This window comes from Balaenoptera acutorostrata, chromosome 18 (assembly GCF_949987535.1).
Source record: "Balaenoptera acutorostrata chromosome 18, mBalAcu1.1, whole genome shotgun sequence".
NCBI classification, from domain to species: domain Eukaryota; kingdom Metazoa; phylum Chordata; class Mammalia; order Artiodactyla; family Balaenopteridae; genus Balaenoptera; species Balaenoptera acutorostrata.
In genome coordinates, this window is record NC_080081.1 from 59,420,912 (window position 1) to 59,448,671 (window position 27,760).

The window sequence follows — 27,760 nt, forward strand, 5'->3', positions numbered from 1 at the left end:
TGGAGCTAGATCAGATTGTCATTGATCACATTTCTTTCCTAAGAAAATAAAACCTTAAAGATAATTTAGTTTTTCAGCTTACTTTCTAAAGAATATGGAATATTTTGAGCTTTTAGTTCAAAGCTACTGATTTTTGTATTGCATTTTACCATTCACATTGCTCTTAGCTGACATAACAGACTATATAATTTTTCTATTTTGCAAAATTTTATTTTAGGAAACTAATACCTAATTAAGTACTAGTACCTACTATGTGTTAGTGCTTTATAATTGAGCTGTGTAAAACCTTTGTGCGTATGTGTTATCACCATTTAATGGATGCACTGAATCTCAGAGAGGTTAAGTAATTTGACCAAAGTCCTACACTCAGAAAGTGGCTGAGTATGAATCTGAGTTCAGTCTTTTTACCACCAAAATTCATGTAACATAGCATAAATTTTAATTATAAAGTAGAGAGAGATGACAGCTCCACATAATTATTTCTCATTTGTAGCAATAATAGTATTTAATCTTTCTCTCTGTAAGCTTTTGGTTGGTATATAGGCCAAGCAGTAGCCATATGAAATGGTTTGTGTTATATTTTCTGAATAATTATTTGTTCGCTAATTATCTTCCTTCCCTATCCTCCCCCATGTTTCTTAGGATCCTTCATCTGTACCTAATGCAGACAATGCCTTCACATTATTTTATGTGAAATTTCGAGCTGCTGCCCCCAAAGTCAGAGTAAGTCTATTGACATAAATAAGATAATGCTATGAAATTTATTTAGCCAGCCCTTTTGAAATGCTAATGTATGTTAGGTCCTTTGTTTATACCAGGAAAATGAACCTGAATGAAAGGTAGGCTTTGTCCTTCCACATTATAGCAGTGTATGTTGAGGTGCTTTAAGCCCACAGAGCAGGAAACACCTAGCTTTTCCTGTGATGCTCAGGGAAGGTTTCCAGTTGAAGGTGATATTTGAGCTTAAAAAAGTGTAGATTTATAGCAGACTTGAGGGGATTGAGAAGGATATTTGATACAGAGAGAGCAGCATGTATAGGGAAAGTTGTAGAGACATAAAAGACTTGTATTTTGGGAGGACCTCATTTAAGACTGGAACACAAGACTTTCAGTAGGGTGTGATAGGAAAGAAGAAAGGAAAGATGGCAAAGACCATCTCACAGAGGATGTGAGGATTTTAAAATTTTATTTATTTATTTTTATTTATGGCTGTGTCGGGTCTTCGTTTCTGTGCGAGGGCTTTTTCTAGTTGCGGCAAGTGGGGGCCACTCTTCATCGCGGTGCGCGGGCCTCTCACTATCGCGGCCTCTCTTGTTGCGGAGCACAGGCTCCAGACGCGCAGGCTCAGTAATTGTGTCTCACGGGCCCAGTTGCTCCGCAGCATGTGGGATCTTCCCAGACCAGGGCTCGAACCCGTGTGCCCTGCATTGGCAGGCAGATTCTCAACCACTGCGACACCAGGGAAGCCCATGTCAGTGGTTTTGAGGATTTGGTGAGACAGGTGATAGTGCTGATAGGAATGCAATTAATTTCTTTCTCAAAGACATTTTAGCAGAATGGAACAAAAGTCTCGAAAAATATTTATCTCTTCTGACCCAGTGTTGGGGGCCCCTGGCTGGGAAGTAGGTATTATTATTATTATACCAGCTTTACGAGGTAAGAAGTGGAATCTCAGTGATGTGAACCAGCTCTCCTTGGCGCAAACAACTACTGGGGGTCGGCATTCACTCTAGTTTCACTCCAGGCTCAGGGCTCTTAACCACTGGACTGATATTCTTAGGAAACAACCTAGATGTCTAACAGTAGAAGAATGGTCGACTTAAGAGTACATCTAGGGCTTCCCTGGTGGCGCAGTGGTTAAGAATCCACCTGCCAATGCAGGGGACACAGGTTCGATCCGTGGCCTGGGAAGATCCCCATGCCGCGGAGCAACTAAGCCCATGCGCCACAACTACTGAGCCTGTGTTCTAGAGCCCGTGTGCCACAACTACTGAAGCCTGTGCCCCTAGAGCCCATGCTCCGCAACAAGAGAAGCCACCGCAGTGAGAAGCCCGTGCACCTCAACGAAGAGTAGCCCCCACATGCTGCAACTAGAAGAAAGCCCATGCGCAGCAACGAGACCCAGCTCAGCCAAAAAGAAAGTAAATAAATAAATTTAAAAAAAAACTTAAAAAAAAAAGCAGATTGGAAAGCTGAATATGTAGTATAATTCCAGTTTTGTTTAAAAAGAAAAATGTAGTAACTGTGTGCATACAAAAACTGAAAGAAAATATTCTGAAATGCTGTGATTAATTTTTTTGTGTTTTAGGTGATTTTCATGTTTCAACTTTTTTGTATTCACAGATTTTCTAACATGAGCTTGTGTTACTATTATAATCAGAAAGCAATTGAAAATATAACTAAAACAGATGGAGTTAACGGACTTTTCTTTATTCCACAGACTCTCATTGAACAAATAGAACAACGATCTGAAAAAATACCTGAGTGAGTACCCACCGGTTCTTCAGTTTCCAAATTACCTTCCTTGAAGTGCTATTTTGCCAAGTCTGTTATGTCCCTGATATTTTCTGAGCAATTACCTTGCATGCTATACAAGCTTTTTCTTGTAGCACACAGCTCAGTTTGGGGAGCAAGGTCACAGACCTGACTTGGTGAGTTTGTAAGGCATATTTTTCCCATATAGCAGGATTTCCTTCTCATTTAGGTAGATGCAACATCACTACTCGTGGACGATAAATCTGTCTTTAAAAGATAAAGGTTATGGTAGTTCGTTACGGTTTGTTTTTTCTTTATATACATAAATATTTCTAGTATTTAATGTGGGCAAATGAGCAGTAACCATATAGCTTTGGAGGTTGGCAACCTATTTTGGGATTTAAGATGGGATTTAATTTACATATCTGAAATCAGAAGTTTATACAGTACTCCAATCTCATTTGCTTTTCGTCAGATACCAACAACTGCTAAGTGACATCCACCAGTGTTACCTTGATCAGCGGGAACTCCTTTTGGGCCCTAGTATTACTTGTACTGTAACAGAGTTAACCAGCCAGAACAACAGAGACCACTGTGCCTTGGTGAGTTTCTGCTTGTCGTGGTTTAACGTTAAACCTTCTTTTGAGCTGTTATGATACCCTAGAAACTATACTTGGGTAAATAAGTTTTGGTCCCCATATCAACAAACTTACAGAATGTTTCTTTCTGTCATGACAAATATAGTTTAGTAATTAGCATTCAGTTTGGCAAAATATTCTCATTTTGATTGATTTTTTGAGGTATGAAGATTCACAAATCAGTATTGTTTTTTGAAAGATGAAGTTTCAGAGTTTCTGGATTTATGTAGACAAATTAATCTTAGCTTTTGCTGCAGAAGTGCTTTTTTGTTTAGTGTGATTTTAATTCAGATTATAGAAAAATACATAAAGATTCTTTTTTTAAATGCTTTTCAACTAGAAGAGTAATTTTCATTGTCAAAAGCTTAGAAAGCATAAAGAAGAAAATAAAAATCATCGATAGTTCCATTGTGCAGAAAACCATTTTCTTTTCTTCAGGGAGTTGTTTTATGAATTATGTATGCATAGTCTCTTTGCCAATAAAATGTTGACTTTATTTCATAAACGCTGGGGTTGTTGTGTGTCTCTAACTGTAGATGGTGTGTGTTTGTTTCCCGCAGATTCGCAGTGGCTGTGCCTTTATGGTTCATGTATGCCAGGATGAGCACCAACTTTATAACGAATTTTTTACAAAACCAACATCAAAATTAGAGTAGGTGGTACACGGAATCTAACTCTTGTTTTTAAGATTTAATTCGCTAATGGCTGTAATGGCTTATTATATTATAGGAGTATTCTAAAGTTAACTGTGGAGTGTTTTAACTTTTGTGGGTATGTGAACAGAATATTGTTGGATGGGACAGTGGTTATTTATTTTGAAATAAATGTGCAGCTTAAAGGCCAACATGCTTTCATATTGTTTATAATATAATTATGGAGACAATAAGTTATGATAGTAAGAATCCTGTATAGGGAACTGTCTTGGTATCTAGATCCCTTTATCTACACTAAGGATAATAATTCCTTCTATTTAAAGAATTCTATGATTCTAACTAATGAAGGACACTTAAAAACGTAGATACTATTTAAAATCCTTTTCCTTATTTTTCTCAAAGTGTCTTTCAAACCCACTGTCAGTCACTTTTGGGTTCTTCATATTGGTGATTTTGACTCTTAAAAAATTCCAAGATTATGACTCTTGTAAAGGGGAAGAGGCAAATGTATCTTACGGTTTTGATGAAATACTATATATAGAAGAGTACTGTTGACAATATAAAGAGTATAGACAACCTAATGTTTTTCTTTTCAAATGTTTAAAATTGTCAAAATACTTGGTGTATGTCCAGAATATTTTGAGTTTTGTTTATCTAAGTCTGTAAGTATTCAAGAGTTTTGAACCTATCTTTCCTGGGGAAAATGTCACCATTTGATTCATAGTGGTGGTGTAGGTTATAAAAGGAAAATTAAGTCTACTGAAATATTTTTTAGTGTTTTTGAAAGGACATATACAAAATTATTGCTAACATAAGTAGAAGTTGTAATAAATTGACATTCGGCTGGGGCCAGCTAATTGTTGAGGATTGCTTATTAATTCTGAGCTTGATATATTGATTCTAGCAAAAACAGTTCACAGAATTACTTTCAGCCTTTCACTTCTCATTATATAATGTTCCCACATACTATTTTCCAGTAGATTTGTATTATTTTTTTTGGCTGGAAGTAATCAAGGGTGACTTTTAAACTATTAGGAAATACTGAAAGGATTACTACTGATAACCATGTTTTATTCTTTCATTTTAGTGAACTTTTGGAGAAACTGTGTGTGTCATTGTATGATGTCTTCAGGCCATTGATCATTCATGTTATTCACTTAGAGACTTTATCGGAACTTTGTGGGATTCTTAAAAATGAGGTGCTTGAAGATCATGTACAGAATAATGGTAAATAAGTAGAAATGATCATTTCAGAGGTTTTTTAAATTATATCTGTGGCTCAATGAATTTGAAAAAGATTAGTACCTCCCCCCCCCATCCCTATATAAACAATAGTTTTAAAACTTGGGTTGATGCCTTGTCTCTTTTTGGATCAAGATGCACCTTATTCTGTGACTAAATAATAATGGGGAAAGAATTTTTAAATCTGGGCAAAATTATTAATAAAATAATTATAGTTACTATTCTTTCTGGCATCTGAAATCCATAGAGAACTGTCTATCAGTTTTGGGTTGGGTATTTCTAGTACACTGTTACCAGAGTACATAAAGTAATTGACTGCATTGCATAGTCTTAATTTAAAAAACAGAAATTGTTTTAGCATACATACATAGTAATAATTCATCTTTTTTGAAATTACAAATAAAGAAAAGCAATTCTCTGGAGTAGCTCTACTTTATTCATCTAATACATGCTTTAACAATTGGTTTGTGTCATAAAAAACATGATTTTCCTAGTGATACTTAGGTACCTTTAAAAAATACCCTTCAGGTAATCATTTTACTGGCAGAAATTATTGTCCTTACTTTGACTTTCCTTAAGAGACCCTATAGGTTTGTTACTCTTCCGGAGCTTCTTATTCTATTGCATTTAGTTCATTCTAAGATGTACATTTCTCCCATTTTAATGCTTGTGAATTAAAGATGATTTTTAAAATTAATGTAAATATTTATATGAGTGTGTAATGCCTCCAACTCCCCAGCCCTTGGAAAGCTGATACTGAATCACTGGTGTGTCTTAACATTGATGGCATCTTAGAAATGAAGAAATTCTATACAAACTCATATCTCATTTTATTTATTTATTTATTTGGCCGCACTGCGCAGCTTGTGGGATCTTAGTTCCCCGACCAGGGATTGAACTCGGGCCCTCGGCAGTGAAAGCGCAGAGTCCTAACCACTGGACCGCTGAGGAATTCCCTCATTTTATTTTTTTATTCATTTTTCTTTGTGAGAACGTTAACAAGTCATTTAATATCTGTGGGACTCTATATGTAAAATGGGGGTGATAACCTAATTAATAAGCTGCTTTAGCTATCTCTCAGGATTGGTATGAAGCTATGTGAGATACCTTTTAAAAAACACAAAGCACTTTAAAACTAAGATTATTATTCATATTAATAATGGAAATTATTTCACAGAGTCCCAGGAAGAAGATGTAAGGGCAAGTTTATTTTCCAATTTTAAATTTGAGGGAATTGGAAGACATTTATTAAATTTTTCTAAGGTCATCAAGTCATACCAAAATAGAATACAACCAGTCCCTGAAGCAAGAGTGGTTTATACTATTATTAGACAATTTTGTAATATTTTTGCTTGTTTAAAGAAAGTATTTTTTAAATCTGAAGGAATAGGTGATTGACCTTTTTTTTTTTTATCAGCTGAGCAGTTGGGGGCATTTGCAGCTGGAGTAAAGCAGATGTTGGAAGATGTACAAGAGCGACTTGTCTACCGAACCCACATCTACATTCAGACAGACATCGCGGGCTATAAACCAGCTCCTGGAGATCTAGCGTATCCCGATAAGTTAGTAATGATGGAGGTAGGGTCTTCTTATTTGATCTTCCCCCACCCCACACAACTTTTGGATATTTTATACGGGTGAAAATAAGATTTTTCTTTTTAATTCTCATTCAAGATGCAAAAATCAAGATAAACTTGCCATGAAATCGTAGGAAATAAAAATTTTAAAAAGCTGAACAGAAATAATTTGTTAGATTGTCCTTCCTTCAAGTTGTATTTTATAAACATTCTATTCGGTTTTCTGTCCTTTTCCAGGAAGTGTGTTTTCTCAATTTTTAAATAGAATTAGTGCTTTCTATGATTTCTCTTTTTTTTGGTAAGTGGCATAGAAGAGGATTAATAACATATAAGCCACCAGAGTTGATGGTCACATAACCATGTGTCGTCTTCTCCCATTAAAAACTCTGGTGGTTGTTTCCTCAAAATTACACAGTGCTAGTGTCCAATTTATGGTTTGAAGACTTAGGTATATCTCACTCATCTTTCAGTTACATATGTATCTTCATTTTCTTTGAGTGCTGTACAGAGTTAAAATAATGCGTAGGGTATTAGTGCTTAAACAGAATTAGAACCTGGAAATTCTTTTTATTTGTTTATTAATTTTTTTGAATGACAAAATCAGGTTTATTGCTCCAGGTTAAACCAGTGGAGACTGGATATGGGAAGGGTGAGGGGGGAACGCAGGAACTTGGTGAAGGCATCCTCCTGGCCTTGGCCTGTGCTGAGTTCTCGGCACCCTGGGAAGCCAGCCAGTCAGTGCATTTCAGACCTGCTGATCACCTGCTCGTGGACCAGGCCCACAGTAAAGTTTGAGGCACAAGCCAAGGCTCTGGGGAGCATGTCCCTCCTCCCTGTGGGGTCACCTGCACAGGTCTGAGCACAGAGGAGGGGTCTGCGGAGATGGCCTCTGCCGGGGCTGCACCCCTAGGAAGGTATCTTGGTGGAGGAGGAGGCTGCCCCCTTCTTCTTGGTGGGGGCTTCAGCAGCTCCAGCTTCTTGGGAGGCTGCTATAAACAGGTCTGTTTCTCAGCCCGATCTAGGGAGTTGTGCTCCCCCCTTCCTCCCCTCCTCTCCTTGTCTCCTTTGTGAGTATCAGTTTTTACGTTCTAGATAGAGTACCTGTTTTAATAGTGCTGTCTGATAGGATGTTAGGTGATTGAGTTTGCTATATACCCCCTCCCAGTTTAATTTAGTGATACATTTGGTATGTTTATTTAGTCAACACATGGCCAGTATCCTGAGTGTTTTCTTTTTATTATTTTTAAAAATTTATTTATTTATTTATTGGCTGCCTTGGGTCTTCGTTGCCGCGCGCAGGCTTTCTCTAGTTGAGGTGAGCAGGGGCTACTCTTCGTTGCTGTGCGCAGGCTTCTCATTGCGGTGGCTTCTCTTGTTGCAGAGTGTGGGCTCTAGGCACGCGTGCTTCAGTAGTTGCGGCATGCAGGCTCAGTAGTTGTGGCGCACGGGCTTAGTTGCTCCGCGGCATGTGGGATCTCCCTGGACCGGGGCTCGAACCCCTGCCCCCTGCATTGGCAGGCGGATTCTTAACCGCTGCGCCACGAGGGAAGTCCCCTGAGTGTTTTCTTGTGTAGACCTCTTGTCTTAAGTGTACTGCTTCCAGTAAATCTATTTGCTTTGTTTTTCTTTTGGTGAAGGTCAGGGATTTAAGGTGATCTGGCTGTGACATCTGTGTGACATTTAAGGATTAGCTATACTTGCTGGTTTCTGTTTGCAGAATGAAAGGACGGGCCTGGCTGATACAGAGCCTGTCTCCTAAACAGTTCTCTGGCTATTCTTTTTGGCAGTAGGTGGGTGTCTTGTTAAGCCAGGGGTCCCCAACCCATCCATGGCCTGTTAGGAGCCAGGCTGCACAGCAGGAGGTGAGCGGCGGGTGAGCGAGCGAAGCCTCATCTGCCGCTCCGCATCGCTCGCGTTACCGCCTGAGCCACCCTCCGTGGTGGCTCAAGAAAAATTGTCTTCCACGAAACTCGTCCCTGGTGCCAAAAGGTTGGGGACCGCCGTGTTAGGCCTTCATTTCTGTATATTTCCACCTTTAAAACCAATGTAAATTAGTAGGATTTTCATTGCCAACTTAGTAGTTAGTGACCTGTGTATATTTGATGGTATTCTTTAGGTAGTGAAGAAGAGTTAAATAGTCTCCGTCCATAAGATAATTTTTAAAAATCTGCTTAAAAAATAACAAACTGTAGCTGTTCTCACATAAAGAGAAAACGTGTAGTTTGAGTTTGCCAACTCCTTGATAAAAGCATTTCTGACATCTAGAATGTACCCAATCTTAAATATGAATACTTTGTTTCTAAATGTAAAATTGAAAATTAAGCTTCTAAACTGAGCCTTGTATATTTGACTCTCTTCAGCAGATACCTTGTAATGGTTCTGAAATTAGTGGTTCAGAGAAGGCTATGTATGCCTTTATGAGAATAGAGACACTCTACACCAATTTAACTTTTTCATCTCCATGTGTTGTTTTGGCATAGTTCTCTTAATTAGTTCGTTTATCCATTAATTAGTATATATTTTTTTACCTTATAGAAAGAATGTGTTCATATTGCTAAACACAGCTGAAAACTACACTTTAATGTTCCTTCTGATTTCTTTATACAGCAAATTGCACAGAGTTTAAAAGATGAGCAGAAGAAGGTACCACCTTCAGAAGCTTTGTTTTCAGATGTTCAGTTAGAAGAAGCAGAGCCTCCTAATAATCTAACAAAATCTGGTATGTTACGATGTTTTAACTTCCAGCTTTTATTCATTCATTTAATAAACTTTTATTGAGGACTTGTCATGTCTCAGGCAAGAAAAACATCTTGTGCCTTTGAGGAGCCCACACTTTAGCAGGGGGAGATTGGCAAGGCACGGGCGTAATTCAGGGGTGACAGGATAAAGGTAGGCACAGGGCACTCTTGGACCATGGGAAAAGGGCATCAGAATTGTGAAGGGGGATGAACTTTGAGTGCAGGAAGGCTGATTCAGTGAGAGGTGTGGAATCTGAAAGCTGTAGTGTTGATGAGTATGAGAGAGCCAGGTGAAATAAGGTTGTTTTAAGATAGAATCGCATGGAGGACGGCATACAGGAATGGAAGACCATAGTTGCTTTGGGGATGTCAGGTGGTTTGCTGTGTTTGGGTACAGGTTCCTGTAGGAAGGAGCAGGCAAAACAGGCCAGATTGTGATAGGTGTCAGGTGATAATCTCATGGACTTTGAAATTCTACCTAATTTTACCGTTAGATTTGCATTTTTTAAAATGTATTGATTGAGTGCCTAGGACTCAGGTAAAAAATTGACAGAAACGTATGGGATAGCTTGGACTAGGGTACCTGTTATGCAAGGAACAAAATTATCCAAGAGTCACCCTGGATAACTGATGAGTTATCTAGACAACAGGCTAGATGAGAAGTAGGGCACCCCTTCTCCTCACCCCTCAGCTGTAAGAGTGACACTCAAACTCAGCTCCATGTGGGACTGACTGGGAGTCGGGGGTACTGTAACTCCATGGGCTTTAAACAGCCCCAGCTGCCCCCAAATCCCCAAGCTTAGTGCATCATCAGTTTATTCTGCATCAGCTCTGTAACAGTTGACACCCCAAATCCAGACTGCCAAACAGCCTCAGTATTTCCCATCTGACAAAGCCATTTTATCATGCCTGCCCAACAGGAAGAGAGACCCATAGGGAGCTGAAATTTCCTCCTCTGAAATAGAACCCATGCCATGTCCTAATATACATCTTGGTCCTAGTTAGCCTCTTGAAGAGTTACTGGAGAGACTAGAGTACAAATCTGTCTTACCAACCCTGGCCTTGTACCTTTCCCCAGTAAAGCTTATTCTTTAACTCATACCTGGCATTACATTAAGGTGTTGTTGGTAGAACTGTGGAGACTGGTTAAGATGTTGCTGTGTTTTTCCATCTGAAAGGTAAGGGTGGTTTGAACCAGGGCGTTGATGGAGGTGGGGGGTGGTGGAGAGAAATGTATAGATGAGGGATATAGTTAGAAGTTTGAATCAATAGAATTTGGTGACACACTAGATATGGGAGCTAAGGAAGATTGAGTAAGGTCCATGTGGAACAACTGAGAGATCTGTATTAAATGGATCTAGAGTTACGCTGTCCAATATGCTAGCCATAGAGCATGTGCAATGTGGCTAGTCCGAATGTGCTGTGTGTAGATACACAATAAATTTCAAAGACTTAGTATGAAATAAAGAATAAAAAGTATCTTATTAGTAATTTTTATATTGATTATATGTTAAAATAATGAGATTTTTGATCTATTAGATTAAATAAAATATATTCAAAGTAGTCCCACTAGTTTTACCTTTTTTAATGTGGCGTTTTAATGTGTCACATTTGTGATTCACATAGGAGTCCTCTTGGACAGCACTGCTCTAGAGCTATAAAGAGGCAGCTGATTCAGAGGTAAAGATTGAGTCGTTGATGCTTCGGGCTTGTATGAGATCACCCAGGACAGAGAGAGTAGAAGTAGAGTGACGGTAACAGAAGCCTGGGGAGAGAATCTTAGCAGGTGCTGACATTAAGGAGCAGCTGGAGGGAGAGGGGTGTACTGGGCCGACAGGGAAAGAACAGCCAGAGGGGTCAGAAGCACGCCAGAGGAGAGGGTGTGACTAAGCCAAAGGAGGAGGAGTTGGCAGAGTAATTTGAGTAAAGAGGTGAGAAATGGGAAATGTGAGGATATCGTGGTTAGAGGGTGGGATGCTGAGTTTTCATGATTAAGAGGTGGAATAGTTTGGAGTCATAAGAAGGTCTTTAGAAAGTAATAAGAAAGTAATTCTGAAAGAAAGTCATAAGAAACTGTGTCTGGAGTAGGGGGTGCAGGGATGGAAGTGAAGGTCTTTGGAGTTGAGAAGGGCAAGGATAACATATGGGTCATCCCTGTGGTTATCGACGCTGTTCAGAATCGAGATGGAACTTGGGATGGGAAGCAAGGCTTTGAGTCTGGTGGCAAGGGGAGCAAAAAAGAAAAGAAAGAGTGTCATCACTTGTCCTGGTCCCAGGGTGTGTCGGAAGTGAGAAAATGAGACTGCTCTGGAGTGAGGCCTTTAAGTGGTGATGTTCATGTGGGAGTGGTGTCAGGGCAAGTTGGTGGAGGGCCCACTGCGTGAGGAGGCCGAGGGTGAGTGTCTTCAGAACGCATGGGCCTTGTTCTCTGCGTGGAGAAGCGAGGGCGGCGGCAGGCCCACGGAGGGAGGGTGGGGAGGGAGGGTGGCGGGGGCCCAGGGCGTGGAGAAGCGAGGGCAGCGGCAGGCTCACGGAGGGAGGGTGGCGGGGGCCCACGGCGGGAGCCGATGCAGAAGCCCTGCCACCGGGTTTGCTCGGCTCTTCAGAAGAGGCGGCCAGAAGGCACCTTACTTGGCGACTTGCTGTGTAAGTAAACTCTCCCCAGTCAGCTATTTTAACCATAACTCTTCTCAGGGAAGTGAAAAAATGAACAAATAAGTTGACTTCTGGCTTTGAACTACATAAATACATTTATTTCACTGAACTTTAATTTCGGAGTACCTTTTTGGCTCTTTCTTTTGAAGGAGGAATCCCGCAGATATCCTAATTCTTAGCAAAACGAAGGATACTTAACCTCCTGAGTATTCCGTGATATAATTTGTCCAGTTTATTCTTTTTCCTTAAGAAATTTTTTATAACGTAGGTATCTTAGTTTAAAGTAAGGCCTTATGGAAGAGCTTTTTAAAATTCCACAAGTATTACATGCTTTTGAAAAACAACTACGCTTACAGAACTGTGAAGTGAAAGCACCAGCCCGCAACATTGCCCTCTGCCTTTTCCTGCATAAATCCACTCCGCAAGCCCCAGTTCTCCTTCTGAGCATATGCAGATCTAGCTCTTTTAAAATTTTTGGCCACGCCACATGGCTTGTGGGGTCTTGGTTCCCCCCACCAGGAATCAGACCTGGGCCTCCTGCAGTGGAAGCACGGAGTCCTAACCACCGGACTGCCAGGGGAATTCCCTCTAGCTCTTTTTTTAAAAAAAAAATTCTGTTTTGCTTGGCTTTACTTTTCTTTTTTTGTTATTAAAAAAACTTCAAATAAACAGAATGATGCAGTGAACACCTGTGCCCACCACCTGGATTCAACACTTAACATTTTATCGTATTATGTATATATTTTTGCTAATCATTTTAAAGTAAGTTATTGACATCATTGCCACTCTACCTTTGAGTATTTCAGCACCTCTCCAAAGAAAAAAAAGGGCATCTTTCACATAACCATAAACCATTATTGCACTAAAAAATTTAGTAATGTTTCCTGATGTGCTGTAATACCCAGTCCATATTTCAGTATCCCCTCTTGTCCCAAAGTATGGTCCCAGCTGCACTTTCATGGCTCATGTGAACTCTGGTCCCTCCACCAGAGTGATGGTGCGTCCGTTACAGAGGTGTCTCTGCTCAGGCACATTCCCCACGTGCTCCTTCTCACACTTTCTGGGGCTGCCTTTTGGGTGGGGCGGGGGGGGGGATGGACACTCAGCTCTGGTCACTTGGGAATTAGATATACTAAGTAGGCCTATAAGTGATGGAGTTCAGCACATGGAAGGCAGGCTGTCAGGCAGACCAGCTTTGATTAATCTTCCTGCTTAACATGCTTTGTTTTCTTGTCACTCCCCCACCTCCCGCTTGTTTCCACGTGACTACCTCTAGATCTGTCTCCTTTTTATCGGCTGCATAGTATTCTGCAGTATGAGTATACTGCTCGTGTAGTCCGTAAAGATTATTGATCACAGTTTGGAGAAAGCAACTTGGGCTGAGTGTGTGAGGCTGGAGTGTACATATGTGTGTAGTCACGTGTGTTCTCAGTGTGTTAAATCTCACCTGTCACTGATTTAGGTTTCCTTTGGCATTCTCGATTAAAGGCGAGGCTAGAGAAAGTGGATACCTCCAGCCATTGATAGCTAGTGAGAACTAACAGTTTATAATTGCTATGCAAATAAGACAGACCTCCGTGTGTGAAATGTCTTCTTCTCCATTTGGGATTTTAGGTTCAGTCGAATCTCTCAGTCCTAGAGCACAGACCACAGTTTCTCCAGCAGATCTTCATGGAATGTGGTATCCTACAGTTCGACGAACTCTCGTCTGTCTCTCCAAATTGTACAGATGTATAGATGTACGTGTGTAAATTCTTGTATCTTTACTGTAAATTGCTTGCTCTTTCACTTAAAATTTTTTTTAATTTAAATTTTAAGATCTTGATATAATATATTTTGTTTGGTATTAGATGAGAATAATAAGATTTTTAGATACAGAGATAACTTTAAGATCAATCTAATTTAGAGATTCTTAACCCGAGCATTCTGTAGACCCTCAGAATCCTCTGATGCAGGGGTCCCCAACCCCCGGGCCATGGACTGGGACTGGTACCGGTCTGTGGCCTGTTAGAAGCCGGGCTGCACAGCAGGAGGTGAGCGGGCCAGCGAGTGAGGCTTCACCTGCCGCTCCCCACTGCTCACGTTACTGCCTGAACCACCAACCCCCCCGATCCCGTCCGTGGAAAAACTGTCTTCCACGAAACTGGTCCCTGGTGCCAAAAAGGTTGGGGACCGCTGCTCTAATGGGCTTTGGGTAGTCTGTGAACACCTTGAAGTTGTGTGTAAAATTTTGTCTGTATGTTTGTATCTGTGTCTTTCTGAGGAAAAGACCTGTAGCTTTTATTGTTTCTTATAGGCGTCTATGGCTACAAATACATTTAAAACTACTGATTAATTCATCTGTCTTAGTTTATAGATGAAGAAAAAGAGATGCAGAAAGGTTATGTCCAATGTCACATAGGTATAATATACATTTAGTACTAAATGCAACTACTTTAATTTAGTTTTGCACTCAATTTAAATCAGCTTCCTTAACAAGTAGTTGTCAGATTACATGTTTCTAACCATGGACTAATTTTAATTATTTGCTGAAATGGGGTTTTTTTAGCCCCAACTTATACTGTGCATTTATTTTAGGTAACATTTATTTTAAGCATTCCAGTTTAATGATATGAGTATCAATCCCTGAATGATCAGATTTGTCTACATTTATTTATTGTCAGTGTTAAAACCAAAATAGTTTATAAAAATCAGTGATTTTAATTCACTTTGTTTGTTTGTTTGTTTGTTTGTTTTGGCCATGCCACACGGCTTGTGGGATCCTAGTTCCCCGACCGGGGATAGAACCCAGGCCACAGCAGTGAGAGCGTGGAGTCCTAACCACTGGACTGCCAGGAAATTCCCTAATTCACTTTTTAAAAATTAATTTGATTGTTACAACTGAAACAGCATATAAAGAGAGAAGTGGTTAAATATAATGGTCATGTAATTAATTGTCCAGATGCCACTGTTTCTTAAGAATATGGTTCAGAAGGGTACATGTATATCTCCTACACTCTGAGATGCCCTGTACCTGAGAGTCCTCGGGCCCGAGCAAAGTTGCACAGTTGACTCATTGGTTCATTAGAGTGCTCACGACTTGGTGTCTATTTTAAACTGCATCGTTACTGGAGTTTGTGCTTGGAGATTTTGAAATTCAACCAGAAAGTGCCTTTTGCTCAGTTCTGGGACTTTTAGGGGTGAGGCCAGATCACCTCTGCGGAGTTAGATGTCTCAGCCTTCTGCCCAGCTGCTGAGATCTCTTCCAGAGGGGGTTTGGACATTGGCAGTTTCTCTTCCCCAGGTCCCCCCAGGAGGTGTATTGAATGACGGTGTTAGGTTGGGATTCAGAAACTTCCTACAGTGGAGCCAGGATCCCAAGGGAAATCATGCAGAGCCACATTCCACATGGAACCCATTGTCATCACAGACCCTGGTGAAGTCTCTTAGGTGCTTAACAGGAATTTTAGCCAAACAGTAGGTAGGCCCAAGGACGTTACTCTGCCTGTTTTTACTTTCTGCCCTAGGCCTGCCCATTACATTTTCACCTAGCTTACATCCAAATCTTCTCCCTCTCTATCTTACCAGTCAAAGGTGAGGAGAGACAAATCCAATGAAAACCCCGTTAAGGCTGAGCAGGAGAAAGAGAGGGCCTCAATCTAAGCTGCGCATATTCGGTCTTCCTAGCAAGAGGCAGCCCTCATCTCTTCTTACTATACAGTAGCCTCATGAGAAACAGAAGATAGGGAAGCAGTACAAAAAGAGAATAAAGCATCAGGTATGAGCCCAGAGCCCAGAACAGGGCCTAATAATAAAAATTTTGCTCCTACCCATCCATCAGTTCCAAGGGAACTGGCAGGGGTCCCTGCTCAGACCAACATCCCACACCTCTAGGAAGATACAGAAATGGCAGAATTAAATTAATCATGCTTCAGATTCTATTTTGTAACCTGATTTTGTTTTTACTTAATTATGTTTTATAAGAATTTCACCACCTCCTATTTAGCATTCTTTGATTTCATGCACAGTGTTGTATAATTTAGATTTACTGGTATTTTATTTGTCAGCCCCCTATCATTGAACATTTATTTCCAGGGTTTTTTTGCTGTTTTAAATAATATTGTGATGAAGAGCCATGTGCATGAATCTTAGAATACAGTACTGATTTTACTTGGGGTACATTTTTAGAAGTGGATTTACTGAGGCTTTTTTTTTTTGGCCGTGCTGTGCGGCATGCGGGATCTTAGTTCCCTGACCAGGGATCGAACCCATGCCCCCTACAGTGGAAGCTCAGAGTCCTAACCACCGGACTGCCAGGGAATTCCTACCGAGGCCTTGTTATAAAGTTGGTTTTATGTATTTAAAAAACAGCCTGTAACATGAGATCATGCTGGAGTGAGGCCTCCATGAGGTCAGAATCACATCTGCCTTGTGAACCTACCACTGTACTTCCAGCATCTAGCACAGAGCTGCATGAAATAGGTGCTCAGGAAATATTGTTGAAGGGTGGGTCACATGAGTGTTTTGGGAGATGCAAATTAGGAAACTATGTGCTGGTCTAGAAAGGTTGCATGGGAATAGGAAACTCCAGGAAGAATATTGGTAGTAATAAATTAATCCATCAGATGAGGGCAAGCAAGCTGTACTCACAGCCTACGATTTTCCTTTTTTCTGTTTTTGAAGTGCTGCAAGGTGATGTTTCTCTTTTATTTCACCAGAGGGCAGTATTCCAAGGATTATCACAGGAAGCCTTGTCGGCCTGCATTCAGTCGTTACTTGGAGCATCAGAGTCTATCAGCAAAAAGAAGGTTTGATGGAGTGTTAGATGAAATCTTATCACCTATAGTAATATTGTGGGATGCAGCATTAATTTACAGGCACAGAAATTTAAAGCCATTTTGGCAGTAGGATTTGTTTAATATGATTTAATGTTGAGGCCCTTTGAGAGAAGCTAGTACTTCATTTTAGTGCTCAATAAGGACTGCTCTATATGAGAGTGCCAGCTTTGCTAAAGTACCAGAAGTGATACTTAGGTTATAAATTCTATAGGATGAAGGTTTCTTGTTCTAGCCTTAGCAACTGGGAGGTACTGGACTGCTGTTTCCTCCGAATACCAAAACAGTGTTTTCAAGGAAATGTAGCAATTTATAATCATCCCTGCAATGACATTTTAAATAGTTGAATGGCCTCACTTGGAGGAAATCAGCCAGTCAGTTTGGAAGACAAGCAGTTGTGGCCCGTGGGTTATGCCACTAGAAGTAGTTGCCATGATTTTGTAACTTAGAGTTTTTAATCAGGAAGAAGGGATCTGGGGCTGAAGGCTGTCGACATGTGCTTCTCCCACGCCCCCTGAGACTTTTCTCAGAAAGTGTGGTTCAGTGTGCTGCTCTGCCTCGCTCTCCACTTAGAATACCTGTTGCCACCTGCAGGGAGGAAGCTGTCCAGGGTGGGTCCAGCCAGAATTTCACAGCTGCTGGGAGTTTTCAAACCTGTGAACCTTTCTGGACTTCCAGGTTTATAAACTTGGTTTCTAACTTCAAGACTTTAGATAATTTAAAACCAAAAAAACAGAAATCTCCTCACAAAAGAATCTGGGACCCTAGAAAAGCTCTGTCTTTGTTTGTGACCACCATATGCTCCCATTCATGAAATCAAGAGTTGAAATGAAATTTTGATGGGGAGACTAGAAGAGAATGGAAAGTTAAGTTATAGACAGGCAGGTTGAACTTTAAAACGTATTTCCAAGTCTGAGCTCTCACATTTTTTTATGGTATGGTAGGTAGAATTAGGAAACACTTGTCTAATGTTAGGGAAATGGTTAAGTAAATTGTGGTATATTCCATATAGTGGAATATTACACAGACATTAAATTTAAAGAAATGAAATAATAAAATTTAACTTAAATATGTTAAGGCAAAAAAAAAGCACAGGATACAAATCAGATATACACTATGACTTTATATAATGAACATATGTGTTAAAAAAAAGTAGTGGTGAAAGCTTTTGGGTGACTTATAGATGATTTTTTCTTTCTTTTCCTTACACTTTCTTTACTTTCCACATATTTTACAGTGAGTATGTATTTCTTAGATTATCAGAGGAAAAAAATGACCTAATTGAAAAAGAAAAGTTCATATGCTTATGTCCTCTTGTACCACTGTCCTCTTTTTAAAGGGGGGAGTGAAAAGCCTTTTGATTATTCAGTCTTTTGCCCTCATTGCCTGTAAGGCTATTCTCTTTTATTAACTCGGTTTCCTTCATATTATAAGGTGCTTAAGTATGTATGAGGAAGCCCTCAATTTGGTAAGAATTAGCTAATTTATTTTCATGACTGAGTTTATATGCTTTTTGCCTTTCAACTTTTAAAAAAGTGATCAATGAAAATGGCTTAATGTCTTAGAGAATTTCTTAAGGTAAGAAATTCTTCTTACATACTTAAATTGAGTACCTAGTATATCAGTAAACTAACACAAAGCTGGATCACAACAGCTTCAGTAAATTCAATCTATATTATACCATTTTCTCCATCGGAGCTGTTAGTTCTTTTGAAAATAGAGCAAGCATTCAAAATGTGTAGCATTTCCTACTTACCTAATGTTCTGTGTTCCAGAGTACAAAGTGAGTTTCCATCAAATAAATCGTACTTATATGTTGATTATGTGTTTATTTAGGAGGGAGGGAGGCAGAGAGAGAGAACAGAGAGGAGTCACTTTAATAACCTCTTTAAAGTTTATACCGGCACACCTCATCCTATTGTGCTTCGCTTTATTGCACTTCACAGATACTGCGGGGTTTTGGTTTTGCTCTTTACAAATTGAAGATTTGTGGCAACCCTGCATTGCACAAATCTATTGGCACCATTTTTCCAACAGCATCTGCTTATTTAGTGTGTCTGTATCACACTTAGTTAATTCTCTCAATATTTCAGACTTTCATTATTATATTATGGTGATCTGTGATCTTTGATGTTACTATTGCAAAAAGATTACGACTTGTTGAAGGCTCAGACAATGGTTATTTAAAAATACTTTATTGCTAAAGATGGCTAGCATTTTTAGCAATAAAGTATTTTAAAATTAAGGTATGTACATTGTTCTTTAGACATAATGCTATTGCACACATAATAGACTACAGTATGGTGTAAATGTAACTTTTTTTAAAATAAATTTATTTATTTATTTTTGGCTGCATTGGGTCTTTGTTGCTGCACGTGGGCTTTCTCTAGTTGCGGTGAGCAGGGGCTACTGTTAGTTGTGGTGTGCGGGCTTCTCATTGCGGTGGCTTCTCTTGTTGCAGAGCATGGGCTCTAGGCGTGCGGGCTTCGGTAGTTGTGGCTCGCGGGCTCTAGAGCGCAGGCTCAGTAGTTGTGGCTCACAGGCTTAGTTGCTCCGCAGCATGTGGGATCTTCCCGGACCAGGGATCGAACCCGTGTCCCCTGCATGGGCAGGCAGATTCTTAACCACTGCGCCAACAGGGAAGCCCTAAATGTAACTTTTATATGCACTGGGAAACCAAAAAAATTCCTGTGACTAGCTTTGTTGTGATAATTACTTTATTGCGGTAGTCTGGAAGCAACCCCGTAATGTCTCTGAGGTATGCCTGTATTGCTTACTGAAGGACAACTTTATTCTTTTCCTAATGCGGTATAATTTCATTAAAAATATTTTCAAAGTAAGATTCCGTCTTGAGTAGCAGCAAGAAGGAGCAAACATAGCCTAGCTCTTCTCAATATACAGACTCTTTTCTGAAATGAGGGCTATGGTTATTCACTATTTTGGGACTGGGTCAGAGCTTGAGAACTAAGCTTGAATCACAAGACTCTTGTGGATGAGTCCTGAGACGGTAAAAGGAAATGCAGGGACTCTCAGGGGTGTAGGTAGTCAGTGCTCTGTTGCTGGCAGGATAATTCAAAATGGTAACGCCAAATCATTTTACATTTGGAGGCTCCTTTTGTACTTTTATATAAATATGAGTATTTCTGATACTCTGTATATTGAAACCACTTTGACCAAGTAGTGAAACCAGGTTCCTGAGAGAAACTAGGAAGCCCTGAGAGATCAGAGTCGTGCTCATACTTGGAACTTTTAATTCCTGCTCTGTGCTGATATTGGACCACATGGTTTCTTCTATTTCTGCACCAGGTTAGAATAGATTTGACTTCTCTTTCTAAATGTGTTGCTTTACAACCTTTTGTCTGATTTACTTTCTTGGGTTTACTAAATAGAACAGGTGATAGAGTTAGTAAGAGTTTGAAGCAAGATTTTTCCAGATAATTCTAACATGGAAATATGGGAAGAGTTCATTGCACAACAAAGGAGTATTGGTACCATATAGTTAGGCTGAGGGCCATAGACCTAGATAGATTAATGTTGATTAATAACACGCGTTTTATGTGCTCCTATTTTTATTTAATCTGTGATAATATCCATTTTTCTGTCTTTCAATTTAGACTCAGATTGATGGACAACTTTTCTTAATAAAGCACCTTTTGATTCTTCGTGAACAAATTGCTCCATTTCACACTGAATTCACCATTAAGGAAATTTCCCTGGACCTCAAGAAAACTAGAGGTACTTCATTGTCCTGGCTGGCCCAGTTGGGTGTGTTTGACCTGTCCAAATGTGTCAGCACAGGTTACAGGTTTATTTTATGTTCATCTGCAATTTGTTTGCATGCTGTGCTTGCTGAGCATGTTACTTGTCCGTACTAAGCTGAGCTGTCAGCATCCTAATTACATCTAACTTGCTGTATTTTCTTTATGAAGAGAACTATATCTGAGCATTTCAACTTGCAAAAGAGTATTATCTCTTTTAGACTCTGCCACATATTACCATAACCAGTTAAAAAATGAAAAATCACTATAATAACTACTTAAGAGTGTCAGCTCATTGGAGTGATTTTAAACATTGAGTCGGGTTTGTTATTTCATAGAAACTGAGACAGCCAGCTGGGTAAAGTAGGACGAGTACTTATCTAAGAGTCTGAGTCAGGTTCTGTTCCTGGCCCATCATTTCCTGGCTCTTGTGATCTTAAATGTGTGTTTTAGCTTCCCTACCCTGTGTAAAACGAGCAGAATCCACTTGTCATGATGCTTTCACCAGAGTATCCAGATCATCAAGAGTGAAAATAAATGAAAATACATATTAAAGTGCTTTTGTAAGCTTAAGGTGCTTAAATAAACTCAAGTTGTATTATTATTAAATGAGCTGGTTGTTAAGTAATCATGTAGATAGGGTCTTTGAGTTGGTAATAGACATGGAATCATCTTGGGAAAGGTGCTTCATCCGTCCTGATGGTTTGTTTCTGACTGAATTAACAAGTGATGATTTCTAAAAGGTCAAAGTAGTTATTTTCTAAGATGTTGATCTTAAACAGTTAAGGATATACCATAAATATCCATCTCTTTTAATTACTTACAAATTTATCTAAACTTTGTCTTTTCTTAACCATTTCCAAGAGAATTAAGCTCTAACACCTTAAGCCATCTGTTTATGGAATAAATGAATTTCTCGCTTATGTATTGGGGGATTGAGAAAATTCATAGCCATTCAAATTACTTTCTGTATTCTGTGGTTTAGAGGAACTCCACATAATAGGATTTCCAAGAGGAGCGGGTTGTTACTTTCCTAATGACTGTGCTTATAAAATAGCGGACTTGATTTAACTCACCTGAGATCCAAGTCGTCTCATCGTGAGTCATATTAAAACAGCTTGTTCTTTTTCTTTTCCTAATGCACTCTCCTTTTCACCACAGAGAGTACCTTTTGGTTCTGGTGGTATTTATTTATTTATTTATTTATTTAAAAATTTGTTTATTTTATTTATTTATTTTTGGCTGCATTGGGTCTTCGTTGCTGCGCACGGGCTTCCTCCAGTTGTGGCGAGCGGGGGCTCCTCCTCGCTGCGGTGCGCAGGCCTCTCATTGCAGTGGCCTCTCTTGTTGCGGAGCATGGGCTCTAGGCACGCGGGCTTCAGTAGTTGTGGCTGGCAGGCTCTTGAGCGCAGGTTCAGTAGTTGTGGCGCACGGGCTTAGGTGCTCCGCGGCATGTGGGATCTTCCCGGACCAGGGCTCGAACCCGTGTCCCCTGCGTTGGCAGGCGGATTCCCAACCACTGCGCCACCAGGGAAGCCCTCTGGTGGTATTTATATAGTAAGCCTGTATGTTATTCATATACTTTGTAATTTTTTTTTTAAACAGCAGCCAGATTTCCTGGCTTTTGCCTTTATAGAATGCATAATTTTTTTAGTTTATTCTCATCAGAGGCTTCCGTCACCCAACCATTCTGGTTGATTTCCTGCTTTCCTTTCAGTGTGAGGTGTGGAAATAGTGCCTTAACCTTGAGGAATGCCAGGCGCTGATAGTCCTTACTTTATTTAAGTAATGGGATGAAGCAGGGCTGATCTATTTTCTTTCGTATTTTTTCTAATTCATAATTTGTTGCTGCTTCGTTCTACTACAGATCCACTGAGGTGTGAGAAAATGAAATTCTCTAAAATTTTGGCAAATTTTGGTATAAAGTATGTTTTCCCTAAAACCTCATGAAGGTTATGTAATCCTGCCGTATGATCACCTACAATTGTTCAGGTTTCTTATAGAAAAGACAGCAGAAACAAAGAGTCATTTACTAAAGCTTTACTCTGAATCTGATAGAGAGGTGTGTTTTTTGTTTTTGTTTTCCCAGTAAGATCAGGGTCAAGGCAGGGAGTACAGTCTGGTGTGTACTTGTAAAACCAGGGTTGGAAGCATTTCATGCTTTGCTTTCTCCAGCCTGCCAAGGCAAAGCAAAGAAATGGTCTTTTCTTACTATCACTTAATAATACTTGCTATCTTTACTTTTAAGCCTCTAACCTCTCATGACTAACATTATACCTTATTGCATTTGAACATCAATGAGACCTGTTAGTACTTTGCATAGATTCTAATTAGTCTGGAGGTTAAGGGGTAAATATGTCCTTTTGGTGTTTTTTTTCTGGCTGACACATTAGTTTATTCTCTCTGCTTCAAATGAATAAATTTCTGTGCCAGCCAGATCTTAAACAAAAGAAGCTGGGTAAGTATATGAATCTTTCTTAAAAAACCTATTTAGCATCATAAAAGTAAAGCAGTGAAATTTTAAGGTATTGATTACCATTTATCCTTTTTCTTTTTTTCTATAAATGAATAATTGTGATTAATAGTCATTTTGCAATTCTGAGTTCTAGAAGATAATTATGTGTGAGTGCTGTAGCCATTGTTGGCACTAACCTTATCCACTCATGGAGGTGACTTGGTGGAAATGAAACCCCTCTTGCTCTGTGGTAGTAGAGAACTAGTGTATGTTTACACACTGAAATAGTAACTTGGCTTCTTGTTGAAACTGTACATGTTCACTGGATGAGTAATTTTGTTTCACAGATGCAGCATTTAAAATCCTGAATCCTATGACTGTTCCAAGATTTTTTAGGCTGAATAGCAACAATGCCTTGATAGAGTTCTTGTTGGAGGTGAGAAGGAGTCTGTTTCCTTGGTGGTGGGAGATAAACGATATTCTTTACATGTCTGGTAATTTCTAGGCACATAAAAACAGGAGGAAATTGTCATCTTCTCTTTAAGGGTACTCCTGAGATAAGAGAACATTATCTTGACTCTAAAAAAGACGTAGACCGTCATCTGAAATCGGCCTGTGAGCAGTTTATTCAGCAACAGACCAAGCTGTTCGTAGAGCAGCTGGAGGAGTTCCTGACAAAGGTATAGACCTTGGTGCATATTTGGTAATTGTGAATTCTTCCCTAGATTGCATTTTGTTTTTGTTCTTTTTTGTTTTTGTTTTTTTAATAGAAATCCATTTTTAATTTATTTATTTTATTTATTTTTTTATTTTTGGCTGCGTTGGGTCTTCAGTGCTGCGCGTGGGCTTTCTCTAGTTGTGGCGAGCGGGGGCTACTCTTCGTTGAGGTGCGTGGGCTTCTCATTGCCGGGTTTTCTCTTGTGGAGCACGGGCTCTAGGCGCGCAGGCTTCAGTAGTTGCGGCACGCGGGCTTCAGTAGTTGTGGCTCGTGGGCTCTAGAGCACAAACTCAGTATTTGTGGCGCACGGGCTTGGTTGCTCTGCGGCATGTGGGATCTTCCCGGACCAGGGATCGAACCTGTGTCCCCTGCATTGGCAGGCGGATTCTTAACCACTGCGCCACCAGGGAAGCCCCTAGATTGCATTTTGAATTACTCTCTTATGAAAACCTTGGCAGAAGGAGACAGTAGGGGCTTCCCTGGTGGCGCAGTGGTTAAGAATCTGCCTGCCAATGCAGGGGACATGAGTTCGATCCCTGGTCCGGAAAGATCCCACATGCCGCGGAGCAACTAATCCCGTGCGCCACAACTACTGAACTTGCGCTCTAGAGCCTGTGAGCCACAACTACTGAGCCTGTGCTCTAGAGCCCGCGAGCCATAACTACTGAAGCCCGCATGCCTAGAGCCCGTGCTCCGCACTGAGAAGCCACCACAATGAGAAGCCCACGCACTGCAACGAAGAGTAGCCCCCGCTCGCCGCAACTAGAGAAAGCCTGTGCACAGCAGCAAAGACCCAACACAGCCAAAAATAAATAAATAAAATAAATAAATTTATTTAAAAAAAAAAAAAGAAGGAGACAGTAAACCCATGTCTTAATGATTCTGTCTAAGAAATCACCGTGTTTCCTATTATGGAAGCTTTTTGGTTTGGACTTTTAGGTATGCTTGCAGAGTTTTGCAGTTTTAAGAGAAAGTGTGCAAATATTGCAAAGTTAGTTATAGCAGACCTCTGCTTAGCTCTGTTCTCTTTATCCACGTGGTAGGGATCTGCATGTGGTCCGGGACTCTCACTTTTCCTGGATGAGGACCTGCATGGCAGTAATCACAGTCCTGTCTATCAGGGTTTCCTGTTACTTAAATGGGTGATTTATTTTCCTCTTTGGTTTACATGCTATTTTTCCCTTTCATTTTGTGTAGGTAATTGAGAATTGAAGATTTTATATCGTTGCATTGTTAATTACCAGATATATGGATTTATAATAATCTGTCTATTTCTCTGTCTCCTAGCTAGAATCCATCAACTGGCAAATGCCAGCAAAGGAAAAATCAGATCATGGCAGTTTTGACTTTCCTGTTCCAACATAATAATTTTTTAAAAAAGCCTAAGTGTTGTTACTAAGGACTTACCTCATAAAGATCTTTAAGAAGTCTTGAAGTGAACTTTCATTTATTAAGCCTCTACTGTCTGTCCAGACTTGTGTTAGAGGACATTAAAAAAGAATAAAAATATGACAGCCCTCTCTCTCAGATTTACTTATCTAAGTCTTAACTGGGGAGACATTGGTAACTTGTTGCTGGATCCTGTGATAAAGACAGAAGATAATAGTTTTTGAAAATAAGAAATGATACCAAAAAAGCAAATATAGAAATGTTAAACTATTATTTATCATTGAGGTATATTACTTGTTTAGTGGCTTTTAGCCCGTTCATCAAGTATTTGGAATGTGTGTGTGTGTGTTTTCCCCACCACAGAAATATAAAAGGAGGGTGGTGTAAATGTTTTCTCCAAGCTTTTGATTAAAAAAAATAATGGTGCAAGTATGGATATTTTGTAAGTTACAAACCAGTCATCATAGTTTTTACTGAAATTGTCCTCATGGAAAACTAGTTTGTAGATTGTAGTATTTTTGGGAGAGCACCCACATTAATACTGGTGGGAAATACTGTAGTGAATATTTTGCAATAACAGAGCAGCAGAACGACTCTTCTGATATAAGCAAGTTGGTTATAATGAAATCTGCCATTAAAGGGTTTTTTCTAGAAAAGCACAGTTTTCCTAGAAGTCAAGAGAATGAAAGTTCACTGATGGTAGTTGTCCTAGTTGACCTTAGTATAAATTTGGTAAATCTGGTATAACTCTGGGCATTTGGAAGATTCTGGGCACTACAAACATTCTTTAAAAATTAGAGATTTATGTAGAAAATATGTATTCCAAGTCTGAATTACGTAATGGCCCTCCATGGACATACTACACATCTATAGCAGGGACCCCTGTATAGCTGTTCATGCACCTTTTTTTATACTCCTCTCAGTATGGGACTGGGGAGGGAAAGGCCCTGCCCCTGATCATCACTGAGAAGCCGTTCTCCCTCACCCGCCTCTATCTGCTCACTCTGTGTTGCCCTTACTCGGATCATTCACAGTTGCCTCATTTTTCCCTTTACAACCCTGGTCCCTCACTGCTCCTCACTGTTCAGTGAGACTCTTTAGTAGATACTACGGCTTAGAGGACCCGGCATCCCTCTTATGTTATCTTATTCCAAATTTAGGTTTCTTCCCCTGTCCTGTTGGCATAGAGTGGGTCAGAGGTAAAGATACATATGCACACACACGCACAAGCACGCACACATGCATTGTAAGCACTAGAGTTCGTACAGATATACATGATCATTTAAGACATTGTTTCTTAGAGTTTGTGGACCAAACGTTTTTCACGTTTCACCGGGTCAATGTTACTAGTATTCTGAATAGCAGAGACAGAGTAAATGATTTTAAAACCTTAAAATAATTTTCTTTAAAGGTATTTGTGCAAGTGCAGAATCTTATACCCCTTTTATTATAATTGGCATTGTAAGGCAGCCAGTTCTTGTACCTTGATAAATGATCACAAGAAAAGCAGTATCCATAGATGCAGAAAGGAAACAGTATTTCATCTTTCATTTGGATGTATGCTTGTAGGTCTCAGTATTTACTATTTGGATGTAAGCTTCATCAACAAAATGTCCTCAGCTTGTTTCTAAGTTTGGACTGATTTTTAAAATATATATAGGTTTGCCTAATAAAACAAGCTGTGAGAGTGTATAGAGAACGTTCTTAGGTTGTCAGAAGACTTGTTTTTTGAGCCTGAAGACTCCAGGTGTGATTCTGGTCCCCTTTCACCTGTTGTAAATTGGCTTTTTTGTTTATGTAGCTCCTTCCTTGGGCTCTCTTTTTTGAGATGCTTTGTTTTCATTAATTCTCATTACATGCCTGGTACCTGGAGTAAGTAAACATCTCCATTTCACAGACTAAGAAACTAAAGTTTTGCAGTGTGACCTGTATACATGAGATAAACATTTCTACAGCATTTTAATCTGTCTGGTGTAAACATCCTTCCTGATTTTTTGGTACAGTTAATGAAATTTCTTGAGAACAATAAAATTATAAAATTTTATTTTATAAAATAATGAAATTTCTTGAGAACAAGAAACTGCTTCTAGAAGAACTATGGCCTTGTTTCTTGCTCCTTGAGAAATAACCTTTCCTCTCAGTATTTGAATGGCCCTAGGGAGTGTAATACTGTTCTCTAAGTGTTGGGGGTGGCGGTTCATATCAAAACATTTGGGTCAGTTATTTTCTAAAACTAAAAAACTGTCGATACTTTTTTTTATGTCCTAGAATTTTATTGTACTGAATATTGCTTGAAACAAACTCTTAAGTAGGGCTTGGAATAGTCATGGGTGTAGTAGAAAGAGCATAGCATTTCGAGGCAGGAGAGCTGAGCTCTGGACCTCCTTCTGCACCTCCTGACTGGGGTGGTAGTGGTCACTTAGCTTCTCCAAGCCTCAGTTTCTAATCTCTACAGTGGAGATAGCTATTGCATCCCTCCTCCCTACTTAAGGTTATTATGAGGACCAAAAGATGATTATATATATAAACATACTTTGTCAGTGCTTGAAGAAGTGTTATTTTATAGTAAAATGTGACAAATTTGAAGTGAAGATTTTGCTTTTGCAAAAAATCTGAATGAAAGCATTTTAAAGGAAGTATAATTTCAT

The 27,760-nt window shown here is 39.6% G+C and overlaps 1 protein-coding gene across 2 annotated transcripts in view; it reads left to right on the plus strand.

Annotated features, from left to right (window-relative positions):
* The window catches only part of COG3 (component of oligomeric golgi complex 3), a 59,373-nt gene that overhangs the window by 16,412 nt on the left and 15,201 nt on the right, over nt 1-27,760 (plus strand). For both annotated transcript variants that reach the window (XM_007186825.3, XM_057532510.1), the window contains 12 exons: nt 643-723; nt 2,441-2,484; nt 2,951-3,077; nt 3,674-3,765; nt 4,854-4,993; nt 6,426-6,586; nt 9,193-9,304; nt 13,593-13,717; nt 16,676-16,765; nt 20,407-20,527; nt 23,353-23,441; nt 23,551-23,685. In XM_007186825.3, the coding sequence (XP_007186887.2) occupies nt 643-723; nt 2,441-2,484; nt 2,951-3,077; nt 3,674-3,765; nt 4,854-4,993; nt 6,426-6,586; nt 9,193-9,304; nt 13,593-13,717; nt 16,676-16,765; nt 20,407-20,527; nt 23,353-23,441; nt 23,551-23,685 (1,317 nt within the window). The remainder of the gene's footprint in view (nt 1-642; nt 724-2,440; nt 2,485-2,950; nt 3,078-3,673; nt 3,766-4,853; nt 4,994-6,425; nt 6,587-9,192; nt 9,305-13,592; nt 13,718-16,675; nt 16,766-20,406; nt 20,528-23,352; nt 23,442-23,550; nt 23,686-27,760) is intronic.